The sequence below is a fragment of the Pseudopipra pipra genome, chromosome 1, assembly GCF_036250125.1.
Source record: "Pseudopipra pipra isolate bDixPip1 chromosome 1, bDixPip1.hap1, whole genome shotgun sequence".
Lineage (NCBI taxonomy): Eukaryota > Metazoa > Chordata > Aves > Passeriformes > Pipridae > Pseudopipra > Pseudopipra pipra.
The window spans coordinates 142460102-142477338 of NC_087549.1; the positions used below are offsets into that span (position 1 = coordinate 142460102).

The following is a 17237-nucleotide window of genomic DNA, read 5'->3' on the forward strand; positions in this document are numbered from 1 at the left end:
GGCTAACAAATCCAAGCTTTTTTCTTCTGGAGCAAGCCTTTTTCTAAAGCATTTTGCTGAAACATAAACATAGAGTATTTGTAACACAGTTTACCAAATGTGATGCATTGATAGATACCAGTTTTGTGCAGGTTCACCAGAGACTTTCACATATGAATTGATATGACCTGATCTTTGAATGACTGGAGAAAACTACAGAATTTCCATTGCAGCCCCACCCTTGTCTCCCATCAGTCACTCAGAACTGATCCTGTGGAGCAGAAACCTGTATGAAATTAACAAGGTGACCCTATATTAAGGAATAGTCCAAACACAGATATTGATAGATAGACAGGTAGATAGATAGATAGATAGATAGATAGATAGATAGATAGATAGATAGATAGATAGATAGATAGATAGATAGATAGATAGATAGATAGATAGATAGATAGATAGATAGATAGATGTGGTAACAATCCACCTCACGGCCTGGAGTTATGTGAAACACAGATGCTTCAGTTTAGAGTAAATCAATCTTAATTTTCAGAGTTTACAGCAATGGATTGAAAAATGCAGATAAATAGAATCACAGAATCACAGAATATTCTGAGTTGGAAGAGACCAACAAGGATCATCGAATCCAATTCCTAAGTGATTGGCCCATACTGGAATCAAACCCACAACCTTGGTATTGTGAGCACCAAACTCTACCAAGATCTGTGAACTCTCCTCTGTCCCACTCCATAGCAAATAATTTCTTCAAATTATCCTTCTCTGAGAAACATATTCCATGACTTCTGCACAGATATATTGACAATCCCTTCGAACAAGAGTCTCATGCTCCCTCTTTAGTTAGGCCTCTGTACTTCAGCAAAAATCCTTAAAATGGTACCAGGAAAAAAAAAAAAAGAGTTGATTAAAACATCCAAGTAGTTGCTTTATTTGTGCATGAGTTTCCTAAAATATTCCTACAAGGCTCACTTCCAGAAACAAGTTGGCTCAGCATACTTTATCTTTCAAGAAGTTTTGCTACAAATTAAAGACAAAGGCTTCAGCAAAAAATTTAGGCTGTTTATTTCTGTTGAAATGCTTGCTGATACCAGTGTATGATATTCTTGTTGTGCAGGACCTGGGTTCCAGTCCACTAGAACCTGGGCACCAGGTTGGTTTAAATATTGTCCCACGCTGCTTCTTACACCAAATTCTATACAAATTCTGCCCTGATTTTGGAGTGTTTGCAGACATCACAAGAACAGTTCCGATGGGGCAACAAAATACATCTCTCATGACTTTCTACTGCATCCTGCAGGCAGCCTGTGGGCCTTGCCAATACAGACTGAATACCTTAAACACAAAGTACTTCTTCTGTTGGTTCATGAGAATTCAGTAGATTAGTTGAAATTAATCCTATGCTATAGGGTTACATTGAGTAACTGTTGCAAAGCTAAGGCCACCTCACAGAGCTCAAGCATAGACCAGGAAGCTTAGTGGCAGAAAACCTTACCAGAGACAGGTCTGTGAACATAAGCGTGTTTTGGGAAGCTCTTTTATATGGGTTTTCCCATTAGAATGAGTTTGCCTTGCTGTGAGGGCTGTGCCAGCTTTGTGAGTGCTCAGGCAGGCATCTGTCAGTCTTGCTTTGGATACTGGTCTCAAAGAGCAGAGGGACCTTTGTCCTTCTCTTGAAGACTTACGTATCATTTAGGTCGAAACACATGGTGATGTTAGTCTGAAGTGGTCTGTAGCTAGGAAGACTTTTCATTACATTGGCTATTTTTCTTAAAAAAGGAAAAAACGTTCCTCCCTGTCAGGTGCCAAGTTCCCTTAAATCCTAGTTAGTGCACACCAGGAACCAGAGTCCCATCTGTCGAACGCCCACTGACGGCCATGAGGAATGGAGAACTTGTGGGTGTTTTCCTTACAGGGAGTGCTTCCTCTTGGCTGACAGTCCTGTGTAAAGATGAAAGCTTTACAGCCCACAGGTCTGGTGGGTATCCAATTCTGGTCCCTGGCCCAGGCTGAACCGCTGTTGCCTTCCTTCTCCCCTCTGCCATAAGATTGGTGAGCTGGGGTTGGGCTCAAGCAGGACTTTTAGAGGGGGTAGGGGGCTGCATACACACTAAATGAAGGGCTAGGACAGTTCTCAGACTATCTAAAAATGCCAGAGTTAAGTATAAGACCTCCATTCCCCAAAGTTTTTTGCTCTTTACTGTACTTAGCAAGCTGAGTTAACAAAGACTGTGTTTCAGGAAACATTAGATTGAATCATGTTACTGTTTTATTTGAACATATTTGCTGCTCTCTAGAGGAGCTGATGGAACTTGCATGGATTAAGGATAAATGGTTATGTACCTTAAGCAGTCCTAAAATTTGGATGAAAACTGCAGAAAGGAAGCAAACCAAAGTAAACAATTGCCTCTCTAAAATTTTGTCAGGAAATGAAGTAGCAGCAAAATAGAATTCAAAGTATAAAATAAAGAACAGAGAAGTCAATACACCATGATGAGGCAGGAGAAAGCACATAGATATCATTGCACTTGAGGGGACTGCCAAGAGGTGATACTAAAATATCACCTTTTCAATAAATTATTATTATATTGAATAAATTAATATTATTATACCAATCAGATCTTGTAAAGAAAAATCCCCCTCCCTCCCTAGTCCTTAGCAGATAGTATGCAGAATGCTTTTAAGGGGATCAAAGAGGTCAGAGCAGTGGCTAAGGAGCAACTTCTCTATTGAACAATCAAAACTATACACTGTGCCAGCTTGTACAAAGACATGACAGAGCCCAGCAAAAAGCATGAAACTTGAGGAAGCAGCAACTAAAGAACACATCACCAAGCAAATACTGAAATCTTGCAACAGAGATGTGACTGATGATAAAAATAATCACCAGCATCTCTTGGCAGGATTCAGCTCAAGGTTGTCACCTACATTTTGTCACGTAGCTGTGAGATAGGTGTCCAAAGTCCCACTACTCTGAGGAGATCTGGTCAAATCCAGATCTGGGCTCCAATAAGTTGCCTATATAAAAGTATCCGATGTTATTAGAATTGCCAGAGGGTAACTGGGATATTCACCTGGGGCTTTCAGACACGACAGAAGTTACAGGAGACCCATGCTCTTTTGGAGAGGCAGGGAGAAACTGGATAGGAGTCTCCAGGATCACCTGGAGCCCTGAATTAAGGCAACTGAATTAAGGCCCATGTTACTTAGAGAGAATGGACTCAGCTTCCAGGACCCACTGACTACATTACTAACACTCTATTGACTGCAACAAGACCTCATAAAATAGCTTACCTTTAAAAAAAAATTAGGATACCTGCATTTACATGTCTTAGTCTTGAGCTGAACCTCAGCCTTCACCTAAACATGGCACTTGCAGGGAGGGGGGGTGGAGGGAGGAGAAAAAAAAAGTATGAAAATATTGAGAAGTATTTAAGCAGTGATAACAGCTGGAGAAGTACTACTGCAGAGGATGTTACCTTTCCACAAATGTAATACTGTTTTTATTCAGCAAAAGAGACAGAGAAAGCAAAGTCGGGAGAATAGTATTTCTGCTGACCTGGACTATGATATGATGTCAAACAATTTCACAGTAGAATTATTTAGAAAAAGACTGGGAAAGACAAAAATTACATTGGTCATACCTTTCATAGATTTCAAAAAGACATTTTGCAAACCACCACTGCAACACTTCAAAATCTCCAAAAGCCAAAAGAAAAATTGACACTAAATAGTCTAACTTTCACAAGTACAGTCAATATGGCTACATGGCCATAGACTGAACTCTTTGAATTCTTGTATGTGTTGTTGGCACTGACTCAGTTGAGAGAAGTACATAAAAAGAAGTGTTGTAGCTCCACAGGAATATGCTAGGAGATGTAAATACACAGCTGGACCAATGCTTCTGTAGAAACAAAAAGATTTTCCAGTGTTGACAGAGATACATGATCTCTTAGTATCAGAATACACAGTGCATCAGAATCTGCCACCTCAGCCATTGCTTGTAAAGACAAGACATTTAGAGATAGACACATTTTATTTTAGGAGACATTACATAAAAATTTCTTCTGCCTAGTGTTAGTGACCACTGACTGGAAAAGAAAAATGGCAGGAGCTTCTTAAAAACAATTCTCTTACTTTTCTCCAAGACAGAATATAATACTACATAACGGAAAACAACAGCCATTTTCTTCCAAGAGACTGACATTATGTATATAATACCTTATATTCAAAATCTTGCATCATTTATTTGGGATTAAACCAACAGAGGGTCTATCAAAGCTGCTCTATGAACCTTATTCACTTTCAACTTCCACACTCACTGTTGGCTTTTGGACCTTACAGAAAATCGTACCCAGAATAATTCTCCATTACCTTCTTTTAAGACATGCAGAAATATACAATTTAAAAAAAATTCTTATCTATTCTATTTTTCCAGAAGGAATTATGTTTGAAAGCACTGTGTAAATTCATGGGTTAAACTCTAATTCAGAAAAGCACTCTTATTCAGGAAAACAGTTGTGCATATACTTACTTTAAGCATCTTAAAAAATCTCACTGAAATCAATAGGACTTTGGCATGCACTTAAATAGTCCTTACCACCCTACATGCTTATGATCCACTTCTATTCAAGAAAGCAATCAACCACAAGTTTCTGAATCAGGATCTAAAGGTATTCTGTGAAAACCATTTCTATTCCAAGCTCTACTAATAAATTAGGGGTTTTGTGATTTTGCTTTTTTTTTCATTAAGAATGTATAACATGAATGTGCTTTGCTTCATTTTAAGCTGCAAAGGCCCATTTTATGTACTGCTTGTTAAATCAGATTCTAATGATTCTTTCCCTCATGCAAATCTTTCCTCTCATTCATGGATTGTATTTAAATTCTGCTCAGCTTGCATTCATGATGCCTTGTCAGTGATTTGCATTGCTCTGATGCGTTTGCCCTGGTTGCACCCCTCACTCACTTTGGCTTGAGAACATAGAAGCCATAAATAACTCTTTAGCTGCTAAAAACAACACACACAATTCTTGTACACTAATGAGCTAGAGGATGGCAGCAATGAAGCTCCGTGTGGGTCTCTGTGTTTCCCTGATCTGGCTATTCCTAATGCCCTGCTCTGTATCCTGGAAAACCAGGATCTTCCAAACTGTCATAGCAAAATGCCACTTCCCTAGAGCTTTGCAAAAAAGTAAGTTTAGCTTAAAAACCATAGTGATAAATGTGTTTTCCGCCCAGCAGGTTTGGAGAAAGGAAGTCATGCAGCTCCCTGTGGAGTGGCTGCTCTCCCCTCTGCGGCGCTGGGAGGCTGCAGCTCCGTATGGCAGTGATGTACAGAGCACACAGTGTCCAAAGCTGCACAGTCTGTAGCTCCACGGGAAACATTTCCCCTTCCTTTCCTAAAAGTCAGATTTCATTTTGTTCCTGCTCTACATCTGGACAGAAATCCAAAGCAAGTAATTTGTTTCATAAGCCAGATTTCTACATTTTCTGATCTACATGGAAAGGGACTGATCAGATTTCAGCCACTAAAAATGATGAGGGTATTGTCTGTCAAACACATTTTGAATCAGTTCATAGCATAAAAACTATTCTTTCTTATTTCAGAAGACGTTAAAATGGGACATTCTAGTCATAGGTTTATTTGCTGGGGAAAAAAATCAAGTAGAAAAAATAATTTGAGGAGACTGATGCTTCTTTGTGAAGAATGCTGCATATAATTATCAATGACAAAAATTTGGAGGAAAGAATATCTAATGCATTTAAAATACACCTGAAAGCACCTAGCAAGTCACACATAAGGCAAAAGTGATGGAATAAGAACAGATTTTTTTTTTTTTGCAACATATTAAAAAAATCAGATAGTGTTCAAGAGAGGTAGCCCAGCTTTCTCTTTTGTAATACATTGGGCAGCTACAGGAGTATGGCCACATCTTTATGACTAAATTTCCATTTTCTTGGAAAGCTGCATTTCAAAAAAGGACATCTTAGTCCTATATTCTTCTCTGCTTGTTGCAACGATGGTCACCTCTGCCCAGACGAGGACAGCAGTGGTGTGTGCAGGGCCAGCGCCCAGCGGGGGTCGCGCAGGGGTGGGGAGGCATCACCCAATCCACGGCCTCGCCACGCACCAGGGAGAGGAGAAGCTGAGGAAAAGGTGACAAGATGCAGAGCCTGTGGAAGGGCCTGGTGGTGGAATTCCAGGTCTCTCCAGTGGAGGGCACTGCTGGATGGCGAGCGCAGCGCCGGCTCCCTCCCGAATTCCGCTCCCGCCACTCCACCGGGACTCTCCGCACGCCCATTCCCACCAGAGTCCCTCCATCTGCCGGGACTCCTTGCCCGGTGCAACTCCAAAATTGTTGTAAACCTTATTTTCCATACCTCCCTGCCTTAGCGAATGGAGGAATGACTCGTTTTTCTCCATTCTTTTAAAAGCCGACTGGGCTCCAGCCCCTCAACATCCATTGCCCCGATTTGTCTCGGGCAGCCCCCGGTGAAAGATTTGGTGCTGTACCTGGGTATTGGGGATGTGGGACTGTGGCCTTTGGCGGACTATTGGGGGAAATTGGTGGGGACGGCAGAGGTGTGAGGAAATGCTCGTAAAATGGAGCTTTACTGAAAACACAGAGTGGAGTCAGGAAATCCAGGTTCTTCCCCTAGACTTCCATTTAAGTTTCGTTAGCCTGGGTATTATTACCGCAATTTTTGTCTCACAAGAAGAAATTTGACTATTAATTAACAAGTGAATGTAAAGTGTTTTGAGAGCACAGATAAGAGACTTGTAGGAGTGAAAAAGTGTTATCTCAGCCTTCAAAAAGCTTGGTTCAGCATTTGACCTTAGGTAGTAGTTTCTGAAGTGATTTGACTACCCTTAGTCGCCTCATATTATTGCTCCACATTTTAACACCAGACAGTAGTTATTTCCATACTACCATAGCATTTATGATGTGTGATCCTTTCTGCTGAACTAGTGAAATTCATATACCTGATTACAGTAATGATGGGCAGTTATAAAAGCTTAAATCAATACAGTTGTCTGAAGATTTCTAATTACATTCTCTTAAAGGCTGCCTAGAACTCATCATGACCACATGCTGGGAGCCTGTCCTGTTTAATATTTCTTCTTTGGACCATCATTTGTAGATCTCTTTATTCTTCTTAGTCTCATCCTACTGTTTTCAGGGTGACCTTTGTTGCCCAGCCTCTTTAAGAAGAGATGTGCTATCTCTTCCATACCATCTGGTATGCAGAACAAGAGAGGGAACATGGCCAGGATGGGCAATGGAGAGCGGTTGTTCCTTACCTGCTTCCCTATTAGGCCAGCAGCTGTGTTGACCACGGTGTGTGGGAGTAGAAGTGTGTGCCTAGAGAAACACGGGCTGTGTGGCTCTGGAATGGGGTGCAGGAGCAGGGCATGCTACAGGCAGGTTGCAACAGGCACTTTGGAAACTGGTTGTGATTCCACAAGCTGGTTTGACTGGCCCACACTGAGCTTTCCTCCAGCATGATCTTGACTGCAGGAGAGCTTTCACTCCAGGAGCATCTTTTGTCATTTTTCAGTGTTCATTATCACCAGTTTGCTTTTAGGTGGCCTGTCTATCCCGTATAAAATTCCACGTCTTTATCGACTGAGAAGGTTAACTTACTGAGCAGGCTTGGTTTGGCTTTTGCACTGCATGTAGTTCTTGTGACATAAATGTCTTGAGCACAGTCACTGGGATCAAGCAGTGGTCTTGTATTAATATTCATATTTCAAAGTAGACCTGGGATTCTCCAAATGTATTTCTTTTTCAGCTAGTGATTCCTTTTTAAATTTGGGCATTCTGCCTTGTCTCCTGGTACAAGTCTCCTCTTGTGAAAAACTGTTGCCAATTTCTTCTACAAGGCACCTTCATGTGCCTAGCGAGGTGTCCTCCCAAGTGAACCTGAAGAGAGCCTGGGCACCAAAGCTGGGGTGAAGCTGTGGGTAGTGTGTGCACACAGACACCCCTGCCTCCAGCTTTCCTACCCCTCCTGGGACTCTTTTTAGGACTACTCAAGCACACTTGAAGAACTGTTTAATGGGTGACCACCCCAATACTTTGCTTTTCAAATTCTATGTAAGAAAGAAGGAAAAAATATTCCTTGTGTGCCAGTCTTAGCCTTCATAGCCTTCCCAGAAAGCCTGGCCACATTCATATTGTTATAATATATGAGAATGACCTAATTCCTCTCTGTCTGAAGTCCCTTCCCTTCCATGATTGATTATCAAAGCTCCAGGGAAGCTTCTCCTGCACAGGGAAAACTTTGAGTACATTGTAGGATACTTCCAGATAGCCCCCAAGGGCTTAGCAGAAGGGCCCAGGGAACGTGTGATGTCCCTGCTGAGGCTCTCCAGCACACCTGCACTGCTCTGCCTCCTTTTAAAATGCCCACCAGAAGCTAGGCCAGCAATGTGGGAGGCTGCAGAATATTTAGTCATTGCAGCAGGAGGAGGAGAATAATCCACAGCATTTTCTTTTGAAGCAGGAACATGTAAAGCAAAGAGGAGTCCTGGAAAGAAAAATAACAATTTAAAGGTACGTTGCTTATTTGGGAAGAAAAAAAATCCCAAACCATGTTCCTCTGCTGGGTTGGTCACTCGCCTGAACAGAGCAGTTAGTCAGGCCTTTCTGTGAGCTATGGGAGGCTCTTAGTTGCCATTTGTGCAGCTCTCCAAATGTTGCTATACAAGTTGTGCTATGGGCCACATCAGTGACAGGGGAGCTTCCCCTTAGCTCTCTGGAGCTGGTGTGCGTGGGTGCTGTCCCTGCCCATGGATGAGCCTGTGCCAGCAGGGATGCCGAGGGCACTCCTGCTCCGCAGGTAAGGGCTTGGGCCATGGTCTATAGCACCATGCTGGTGCTATTTTTAATAGCTTTCTGTCAAATGTAAGGGAGAAGGCAGTTTATCATCAGATCTTGAAAGCTAACATGTATTTCCTACCATGACACAACAATATTTTTTTGGTCTTTATATGAAATGTATCTTTAAAGTCTGATAAAAGATATCCTAATAATGTGAAGTTCTTTGTAGTCGTGGATTTGTATTTCTTTTATACCTAAATGACTTGCTGTTGGTGTTTCTGATTATGTTTTTCCTTACACACGAATTTTATGCTGAATCACAAAAATCCGCACTTGTAAGTTAACTTCTTTAGCACCATTTCCCTATCTTTGTGTTTCTAGTGATTTGAATTTTGCCTCATTTTTACTTGTTTAGCCTTTGCATTATTACTCAGTCAAATCCAAAGCGGGCATCTTGGTAACTTGACTAGCTCTGAGACTCCTTTCCTGCCTAAAATTCACCTGTAACACCCCTTGGCTCATTCCAGAGTAGGTTAAGCCACAGGACTACTTCCTTTCTTTTACTAGAAATGCTTTTATCTCAGTACCAGCAACCTGTACCAGCAGTCTGCAAGAGACCAATCTAAACAAATTCTCAGACAAGAGTTGTGGCTGTAGCTCCCCTCTGTCTTCCTTGCTAGAACCTGCTGGAGGGGAAGGAACTCAGATTTTTATCTGCAGAACTGACTGTGCTTCTATATGTGGAGCTTCCCAAGCAGGAAGATCTCTACCTCAGCCCTGCTGACAGCAGTGGAAAGTGCCACGTTGATCTAAATGTTTCAACAATTGTGAAAAAAAAAAAAAAAAAAAGTTTCCAGCAATACAGGAAAACACTAGAGCCTTTTCAACTTACAGGTATATCAATATTCTGATCCTGGTCAACTGGTGTATAAATAGGTACCATGAACAAATTCCAGTGGAACTTCCTTTGCATTTGAGAAGTTAAAACTATTTTTTCCTCTGAGGAGTTAGGAGCATTTTAAATTCCTCCTTTTCATGATCCCACTAACTTTGTAGAAGTGAAGTCTATTAAGTTGAAGTCTTTGAAAAGGACACCAATAATCAAGTCAGTGCTCAATGAAACAAGGTTTTTCCCACAAATCATGACTGATATCTGTGTCATTAGTAGGGTAGCTGCCCATCTCTTATCATGATTGGCAGGTTAATAAGGGACCTAGGGCTATCTTTTCACTGCTAGCACACAACCTAACCAATTGCTTTTAAATTATTGTTAATTTGACAGAATATAAGCAGAAGACATAAAAATATCTGGAATAATGTCTAATGCAGTTTTTACTCCTGGCATTGTGAGTACTCGCATTTTAGAAAACAGATTAGAATGTAGTTAATACATTTTAAATTTTTTTAGACACTCAGTTTTTAAAGAAAATCTTGTAGTAGTTCTTTGGTTCAATTAGGAGCAAAAGAGAAGGGAGTTTTGTAATGCAATTGTCCTGTAAAGGAAAATGTTTTAAATTGGGGAGATTATGTGAGCAGACCACCTGTAGGGCATTCATAGCTCTTTTCTATAATGCTCCAAGCCATGCCTTGCTGCCTGCAGTCTGGCTAACAATGCAGGGAAAAGCTGTTTAAAAGGCTGTTCTCCCTTTTCCCTCTGGTGTTCACTAACTGTTACAAGTCTTCCTCTTAAAATAAAAAAAAAAAAAGTCCCATGTCCCTTTAATTGAAGAACTTTAAGGCTCCATGGTGGCCAATTGGTCTGCAACAAGAGGAACCAGGCAGCAGGGAAAGAAACTTCAGACTATACATCACGTTTGGTGAAGAGAAAAGATCAAAGTTTTCCCAAACTCAAAAGAAACCAAGTTCCCTACAGATTAACCCTATTCATTTAGCTCCTCTTAAAGGAATGATGTTCTGAGCCACTGGGCAGACAGGTAAAAAGTTCAACAATTGCCAAAGCATTCTTCTGTTAATTCAACAGCCTTCTGCTCAAATAAATTAGCTTAGTCCTGACAGAAGAACAATACCTTTTCTCTTGAAAAAGCACCATATTTGATATACAAAAGTTAAGATGTTAGTTTAATCTGTTAAGAAGAGATTGATCTAACAAATCTCAACTCGCTGTTCCACCAAAGTACATGATCTATGAATTTAAAACATTAACCTTTTACACTTCAGTATGCATCCCAGGAAAGGCAGGTGCTTACAGAAGTGCAGACAACAGATACAAGAGGCCTGTGTGCACATTCCTAAAATAACACCCATTTTAAAAGGATACTTAACATGCCATGTGAGATGACTCTTTTGTAAAGGCTCAGTTTAAAGACACTGTCATCTTTCAAAAAGCGGAGAACTATGGCAAGGCACCTCCCCATTTTGGCAAACACTTTTTCAGAACAACTTGTTGAATGACTCGTTTTCTTGTGTCTACATATCTCAATACTTTAACAGGTAATGACTGGAGCATGAATGTAGTTTGCAGTTTATACAACTACCTAAAGATATAGCAGTTCGAAGAACCAAGGCAGGAGTAGGGGAAAAGCTTGAAAAAGTCATTTATCAAAAGTCATTTTATTGACAAAATAGAATACTCATATTTGCTCTTACAGGGGTAGCCTCTAAACATTTTTACAAAAAAATTTACAGACTGTATAGCTTTGGATATATACATATTTTACACATCTGTACAAGGTAACAAATAATTATATAAATACATCCTTTAATGTAGGAAACCCGTATTTAGCTGGGGTGTATAATTAAGACATGTTTTGTTTCAGTCTATATTGTAAGGCATTTGCCTGGTCATCAACATCTCAAAAACCTGCAGTCCCAGCAGACTCCCACCTCAGGACTGGGGGGAGGAAGACCCTCCCTCCCTTGAGTAAAGAGTTGCTGTTAGTCCAGAGTGACTCAGAAGCCGCTGTGCCTTGCCCTCTGTAAGACACGGGTGAGCCTCTACCCTCCTCTGCCAGCAAAATAATAAGCTGGCTCCTTGAAGTACATGCTCCCTGCATATGAATGGAGGGGAAGGAGGAGGGGGCTGGAGCCTGGGGCCTCTGCCAGCTGCATTGTTCTATACAAGCTGTGGCTAATAAGGACCATTAGGGGTTCATTAATGGCACCAAACAGTGAGGGGGCATTTTAGGCAGGCCAGTGTCCCTCAATCCCTAACCTTTGGCCTCTTTCGCCCTCCTCATACTTGAGACAGGGGCATCTGCTTGGGATAGGAGACAGAGCTGGCAGTGCCTGATCTCCACGTCAGGCCAGTGCTGACATCACTGTAGAGTGAGCCACCACCTCCAGCCCCAAGTCCTCCTGCTGCGGTGATTGCTGCCTGCCCACCTGCTCCTGCCCCTGCGCTCCCAGCCACGGCAGCACCTTTGCTGGCCCAGCAACAGCGAGTGCAGAGGGCTCTCCAGGACTCAAGGGTCTTGCCAGACCAGACCCAGATGCCGGAGGTGATGCCCACCACCAGGCACATGAAGTACTTGAGCATGAAGACGGCATAGTCAGGGCGGCGGGCCTGGTCAGGCTGTTGGTCACGCAGGCAGGGGCAGTTGTGCGTGGCCTCCCAGCGTGGCCGGTTGTGCTGCTCGTAGAAGAGGCAGGCGACCACGCTGGCAGCTGGCACAGTGTAGAGCACGGTGAAGAGTCCCAGGCGTATCATCAGCTTCTCCAGCTTATGGGTCTTGGTGGGGCCACCCTGCTGTTTGATGACACTGCGGATACGGAAGAGTGAGACGAAGCCAGCGAGCAGGAACATGGAGCCGATGGCCAAGTAGATGAGCAGTGGTGCCAGCACGAAGCCCCGCAAGTTCTCCAGGCTCTGGTTGCCCACGTAGCAGATGCCAGCCACGGGGTCCCCGTCCACAGAACTGAGCGCCAGCACAGCAATGGACTTGACGCTGGGGAGCAGCCAGGCGGCCAGGTGGAAATACTGTGCGTAGCCAGCGATGGCCTCGTTCCCCCACTTCATGCCGGCGGCCAGGAACCAGGTGAGGGAGAGGATGACCCACCAGATGGAGCTAGCCATGCCGAAGAAGTAGACGAGCAGGAAGACCACGGTGCACAACGCCGGGCCGGTGCTCTCGTACCGCACGTGCTCGGCCACCGCCAGCTCCGGCTGCAGCTCGGCCGCGCCGCCCGCCGCGCCGCGCCCCCCCGCCGCCGCCGCCCCCGCCGCCGCGCCGCCGCCGGCCCCCGCAGCCCCGGCCCCCGCGCCGCCCGCGCCCGCCCCGCCGCTGCACGCCACCTTCTCGTGCCCCGCCACCAGCCGCACCAGGTAGCCCAGCGATACGAAGAGGTAGCAGGCGGCCAGGAAGATGATGGGGCGCTCGGGGTACTTGAAGCGCTCCATGTCGATGAGGAAGGTGGAGACGGTGGCGAAGGTGGAGAGGAAGCAGAGCACGGACCAGAGCCCGATCCAGAAGGCGGTGAAGGCGCGCTCGTCGGGGCTGAAATAGGGGTTGTGGCACGGCAGGGCGCAGTTGGCGATCTGCCCCGTCTTGACGCGGTTGTAGAGCGGGTGCCGCTCGCTGGACACCGACACCATGGGCGCCCGGCACTGGCAGCCCGGCTCGCAGGGCGGCGGCGGCCGCGGCTTGCGCGGGGCCTCGGCCGGGGGGGCGGCGGCGGCGGGGGGCGCCTTGGCGGGGCTGCCGGGCTTGGCGCCGCGGAGCGGGGGCTTGGCGGGCGGCGGGGCGGCCGTGGTGAGGTCCGTGCGGTTGTAGTCCATGCAGAGCGTGTCCGGGCTGCCCTGCTCGGGGAGGCGGTCGCAGCGCATCCTGTCGGGCCAGGCGAAGCCGTACTGGCGCATGAGCGGGGCGCAGCCGGCCTTGGCCCGCTCGCAGACGCTGCGGCAGGGCGGCAGCGGCTTCTTGTAGTCCTCCAGGCAGATGGGGGTGTACATGCTGCAGAGGAAGAAGCGCAGGTCGCTGGAGCACTGGATTTCCACCAGCGGCCAGAACTGGTGCACTTCCAGCCCGGCCTCGTCCTGCGTGTCGTGGTTGAACTGGTTGGGCATGTAGGTGTAGTTGTAGCCGATGCCCTTGCAGAGGGGCACGGTGATCTCCTGGCACGACAGCTCCTTGGCCGAGGAGGAAGAGGAGGACGCGGCGGCGGCGGCCGAGGCGGCGGCGCAGCCGGCGCGCTGCAGCAGGGACAGGGCGGCGAGCAGCGAGGTTATTTCCAACAGGTAACTCCACTCCATGCTCGGCGGCGCGGGGGCGGCGGCCCCGGCTCCTCTCCCGTCCCGCTCAGCAGCCGCGGGGAGCGCGGCGCCACAGCACCCCCCGGCCCTGGCTACCCCTCGGGGGGGCGCAGGGCGGCCCCCTCCGTGCCGCTCGCAGGTGAAGAGGTCTCGCAGCCCCCGCGGGACTCCGTCGCCCAGCAGGGAAGCGGCCCCGCGGGCACCCAGTGAGCGGGAGCCGCCGGCGATCCCCCGCTCGGCGCCGGAGGAAGGGGATCCGCTCACGGGAGGCCCCTCAGGCGCCGCCGCATCGCTCCTCGCGGGGCCGGGTGCCCAGGGGGTGCCGCCGCTCCTCTCGCCGCTACTCCAGCGCCGGCCGGGCACAGGGTGGTGGCGACGGTGCAGAAGTTTCGCCGTCAGCCCCGGCGCGGCAAAGATGGTTGAGGCGTCCCGGGGAGCGGGCGGTGCGCCCCGCGGCGCCGGGCTCCCACCGCCCCGTGCGGGCGGGCAGTGGCAGGGCTGGGGTGGCCGGAGCGGCTCCTTCTGCCGCTCGCCCGAGCGCTCGGCTTCGCGGGCGAGAGCCAGCCGGGCGGTGCTCGCCCTGCGCCTCCTCCGGCTGCCGGAGCCCCGGCTGCGGTCGCGCCACCTGAGCCGCGGGTCGAGCGCGGCGGCGCCTCCGCAAGTTCTCGCTCTCCGGCCCCGGCAGCGCCGCTCCGGCCGCCGCGCTCTCATGAATATTTATAGCGAGTGCCGCCTGGCCCCGCCCCAGCGCCCCAGCCGCCAATCAGCCGCGCTCGGGCGGGCGATGGGGGGCGGGGCCCAGCGCTCCTTAAGGTGGGTTGGCGCGGGACCGTGGTGCTGGTGGGCGCTGTTCGGTGCCCTCGGCCGCGGGGGGACGTGGCTGTTGTTTGGCGCTGTCCGGGCGCCGGTGTGTGCGGGGATGTGCGGGTCCGCACCGCGGTGCGCGGGCTGCGGCGGCCAGGCACCGGCCCAGGCTGCGCAGGGGACTTCTGTCCCCCTGTAAGGGTTCCCCGCCAAGTCACGGTCCCTGTGCGGCAGTTTAAGCGGCGCTCGGGGCTTTCTCTCGAGGGGTTTTCTGTCACATCGCTGGTACCCGCGGGAGTTCGTCACCCTTCCAGCGCTGTCCCATCCCGGCTGTCCTGTCCCGCGGGGCTCAGGCTGCCTTTGCACCGCCCGTCGCACGTGTTGGTGGCGGAGGTGGGAGCGCGGCGAGGCCGGGAGGGGGCCCGGTGGCACCTCAGCCCGTACCTGTCCGCGCCCCTCGAGCCCAAAAGCATCGCTGCGGATACGGGCGCACAGACGTGCAGTGCGAACGCAGCGCTGGGTGCCCCTGCCCTGCACATCGGGGGGCAGCGAGCGAGCGGAGACATAGGGACCCCCGAGGCGCAGGAGCCTCGGGTCAGGGGGCGCTCGCCGGGCGGGGTAGCTCCTCAAGCGGGATGGGCACCGACGCTCCGTGTGCGCCCATGGCCCGGCGCCGGGAGCTCCCCGTGGGATGCGCGGAGCAGCCCCGGCAGGTGGACGCTCCCGCCGGGTCCCTGCCGGGGCGGGACGTGGACACAGCCCGGCAGAGCTGCGGGGGACGCGCTCGGGGCCCACACCCGGAGAGTGCCCCGCAGCCCAGGGGGAGTCCCGGGAGGCCGGTTCTGGCCCGGCCGCGGCTCCCGCGCCAAGCCCGGCACTGCGGCGGTGACTCGCCGAGGAGCCGCCTGCAGCTGCCCACAGCGGCATGACCCGCCATCCCGGCGACGCAGCCATCTGCTGATCGGTGTCCGCTCAGGCGCCCCCGCCCCGCCGCCCTGCGCTCCCGGGGTCCGTGGGGCGGCCCCGGGGGGACTCGGCGCTTTCCCCCGCCCGCCGCAGGGAAAGGGCCGGGCGGGAGTTCCGGCGGCCCCGCCGTGGCCAGACCACCTTAAGGGGCGCGGCGGCGGCGGGCGCGGGCCAAGCGCGGCGGGGCCGTCCCGGGGGGTTGTCGCGCTCCTGGGACGGGGCGTTTGTTTGTTAATTGACGCGGACGCTCCCGCTGCGGCCGCCCTGATGGAACCGCGGGAACGCGGCAGGGATTGTGTGATCCGCCGGGAGTCAAACCGCGAGAAGCGGGGCCGGGGGGAGGGAGCCCGCCCCGGGGGGGAGGCGGTGCGGGACGCCGGGAGGAAATGGGACGCGTGAGGCCAAACAAGAAACAATCCCGAGTTTGTTGGCTGAGCCAGCAGGCTGCTCTCGCCCGCTCTGGAGCGAAAGCGAGGATTACCTCGTTAGGAGGAAATGGGCGATAATGGGGCAATAAACGCTGTGTCCGCGGTGTGATCCTGGCGGAGATTCCCAAAGCGCCGCTCCCGACCCGGCGCCCACTCGAGCTCGGACAGGACAGGGAAGCGCTCAGGGGCCGTGGCCGCGCTCCTCCGCTTCGGAACCGGCCCCACTATTGCACGCAGAGTGCTGTTTCTGATCAACATCACAACTTTTCCAAAAGTAGCAAATGGTTGTTTTAGTGCTCATTTATTTAACACCGTACTGAAAAGAGTTAGGAGATCCAACAATGCCCAGTGAGGAAGAGGTCTGGCAGAGGTCTCGGTGAGTGACAGAGGTTCAAAAAGTCTCCAGTCCTGGACGCGATACTTCATTTTTTAAGTGACTGTTTTGCTGGTGGCTGTTCGAAGCGTACCTTGTTTAAAAAATCTCTATAGAATCTAAAACTGAGTAGGTCTAGTCAGGAGAGCCGAGCGAGTCTGTAAATTACTGCTCTTGTCAGGATTCCTGTTGCCTATTACAAAGTACCTTTTTACGCTGAACTTAAACTCTACACTACAGAGACAGCAGATGTGAGGTGATGGCTTCCAAAAGCAACACAGATGCTGTAAAATTTCCATTGCTATATTTCAGCGAGGAAGCTCAGGAGACATGCTGAATGCTGCAGTTTAGAATTACACTGTAACTCTCCTAGAAATAAGAGAATACCAAGTTTCTCTACAGTACACTTGGCTTCGTTTTTACTGTCATTCATATGCTCTTGTTTTCTTAAAGTGAGAAAAGAGATGCAGCACAAAGATACTGTGTGTCTTGAAGCTGTTCAGTAATGACAGAATGGGTAATATGGAACTTTATGGCAATTTAGTAACGACTGCATATCCAAATTCCCTAGTAAGACCATGATAATTTTTAGAATTGTCTTTCAGGTATATAAAACAGCACAGCTGTGAGGAGGCTGC

General features: G+C 49.0%; 1 protein-coding gene across 1 annotated transcript; it reads right to left on the reverse strand.

Annotated features, from left to right (window-relative positions):
- Nucleotides 1-11371: 11371 nt before the first annotated feature.
- Nucleotides 11372-14722, reverse strand: FZD8 (frizzled class receptor 8). Its single transcript, XM_064637535.1, has one exon. The coding sequence runs from the start codon at nt 14026-14028 to the stop codon at nt 12013-12015; it is 2016 nt and encodes a 671-aa protein (XP_064493605.1). The 5' UTR covers nt 14029-14722; the 3' UTR covers nt 11372-12012.
- Nucleotides 14723-17237: the final 2515 nt, after the last annotated feature.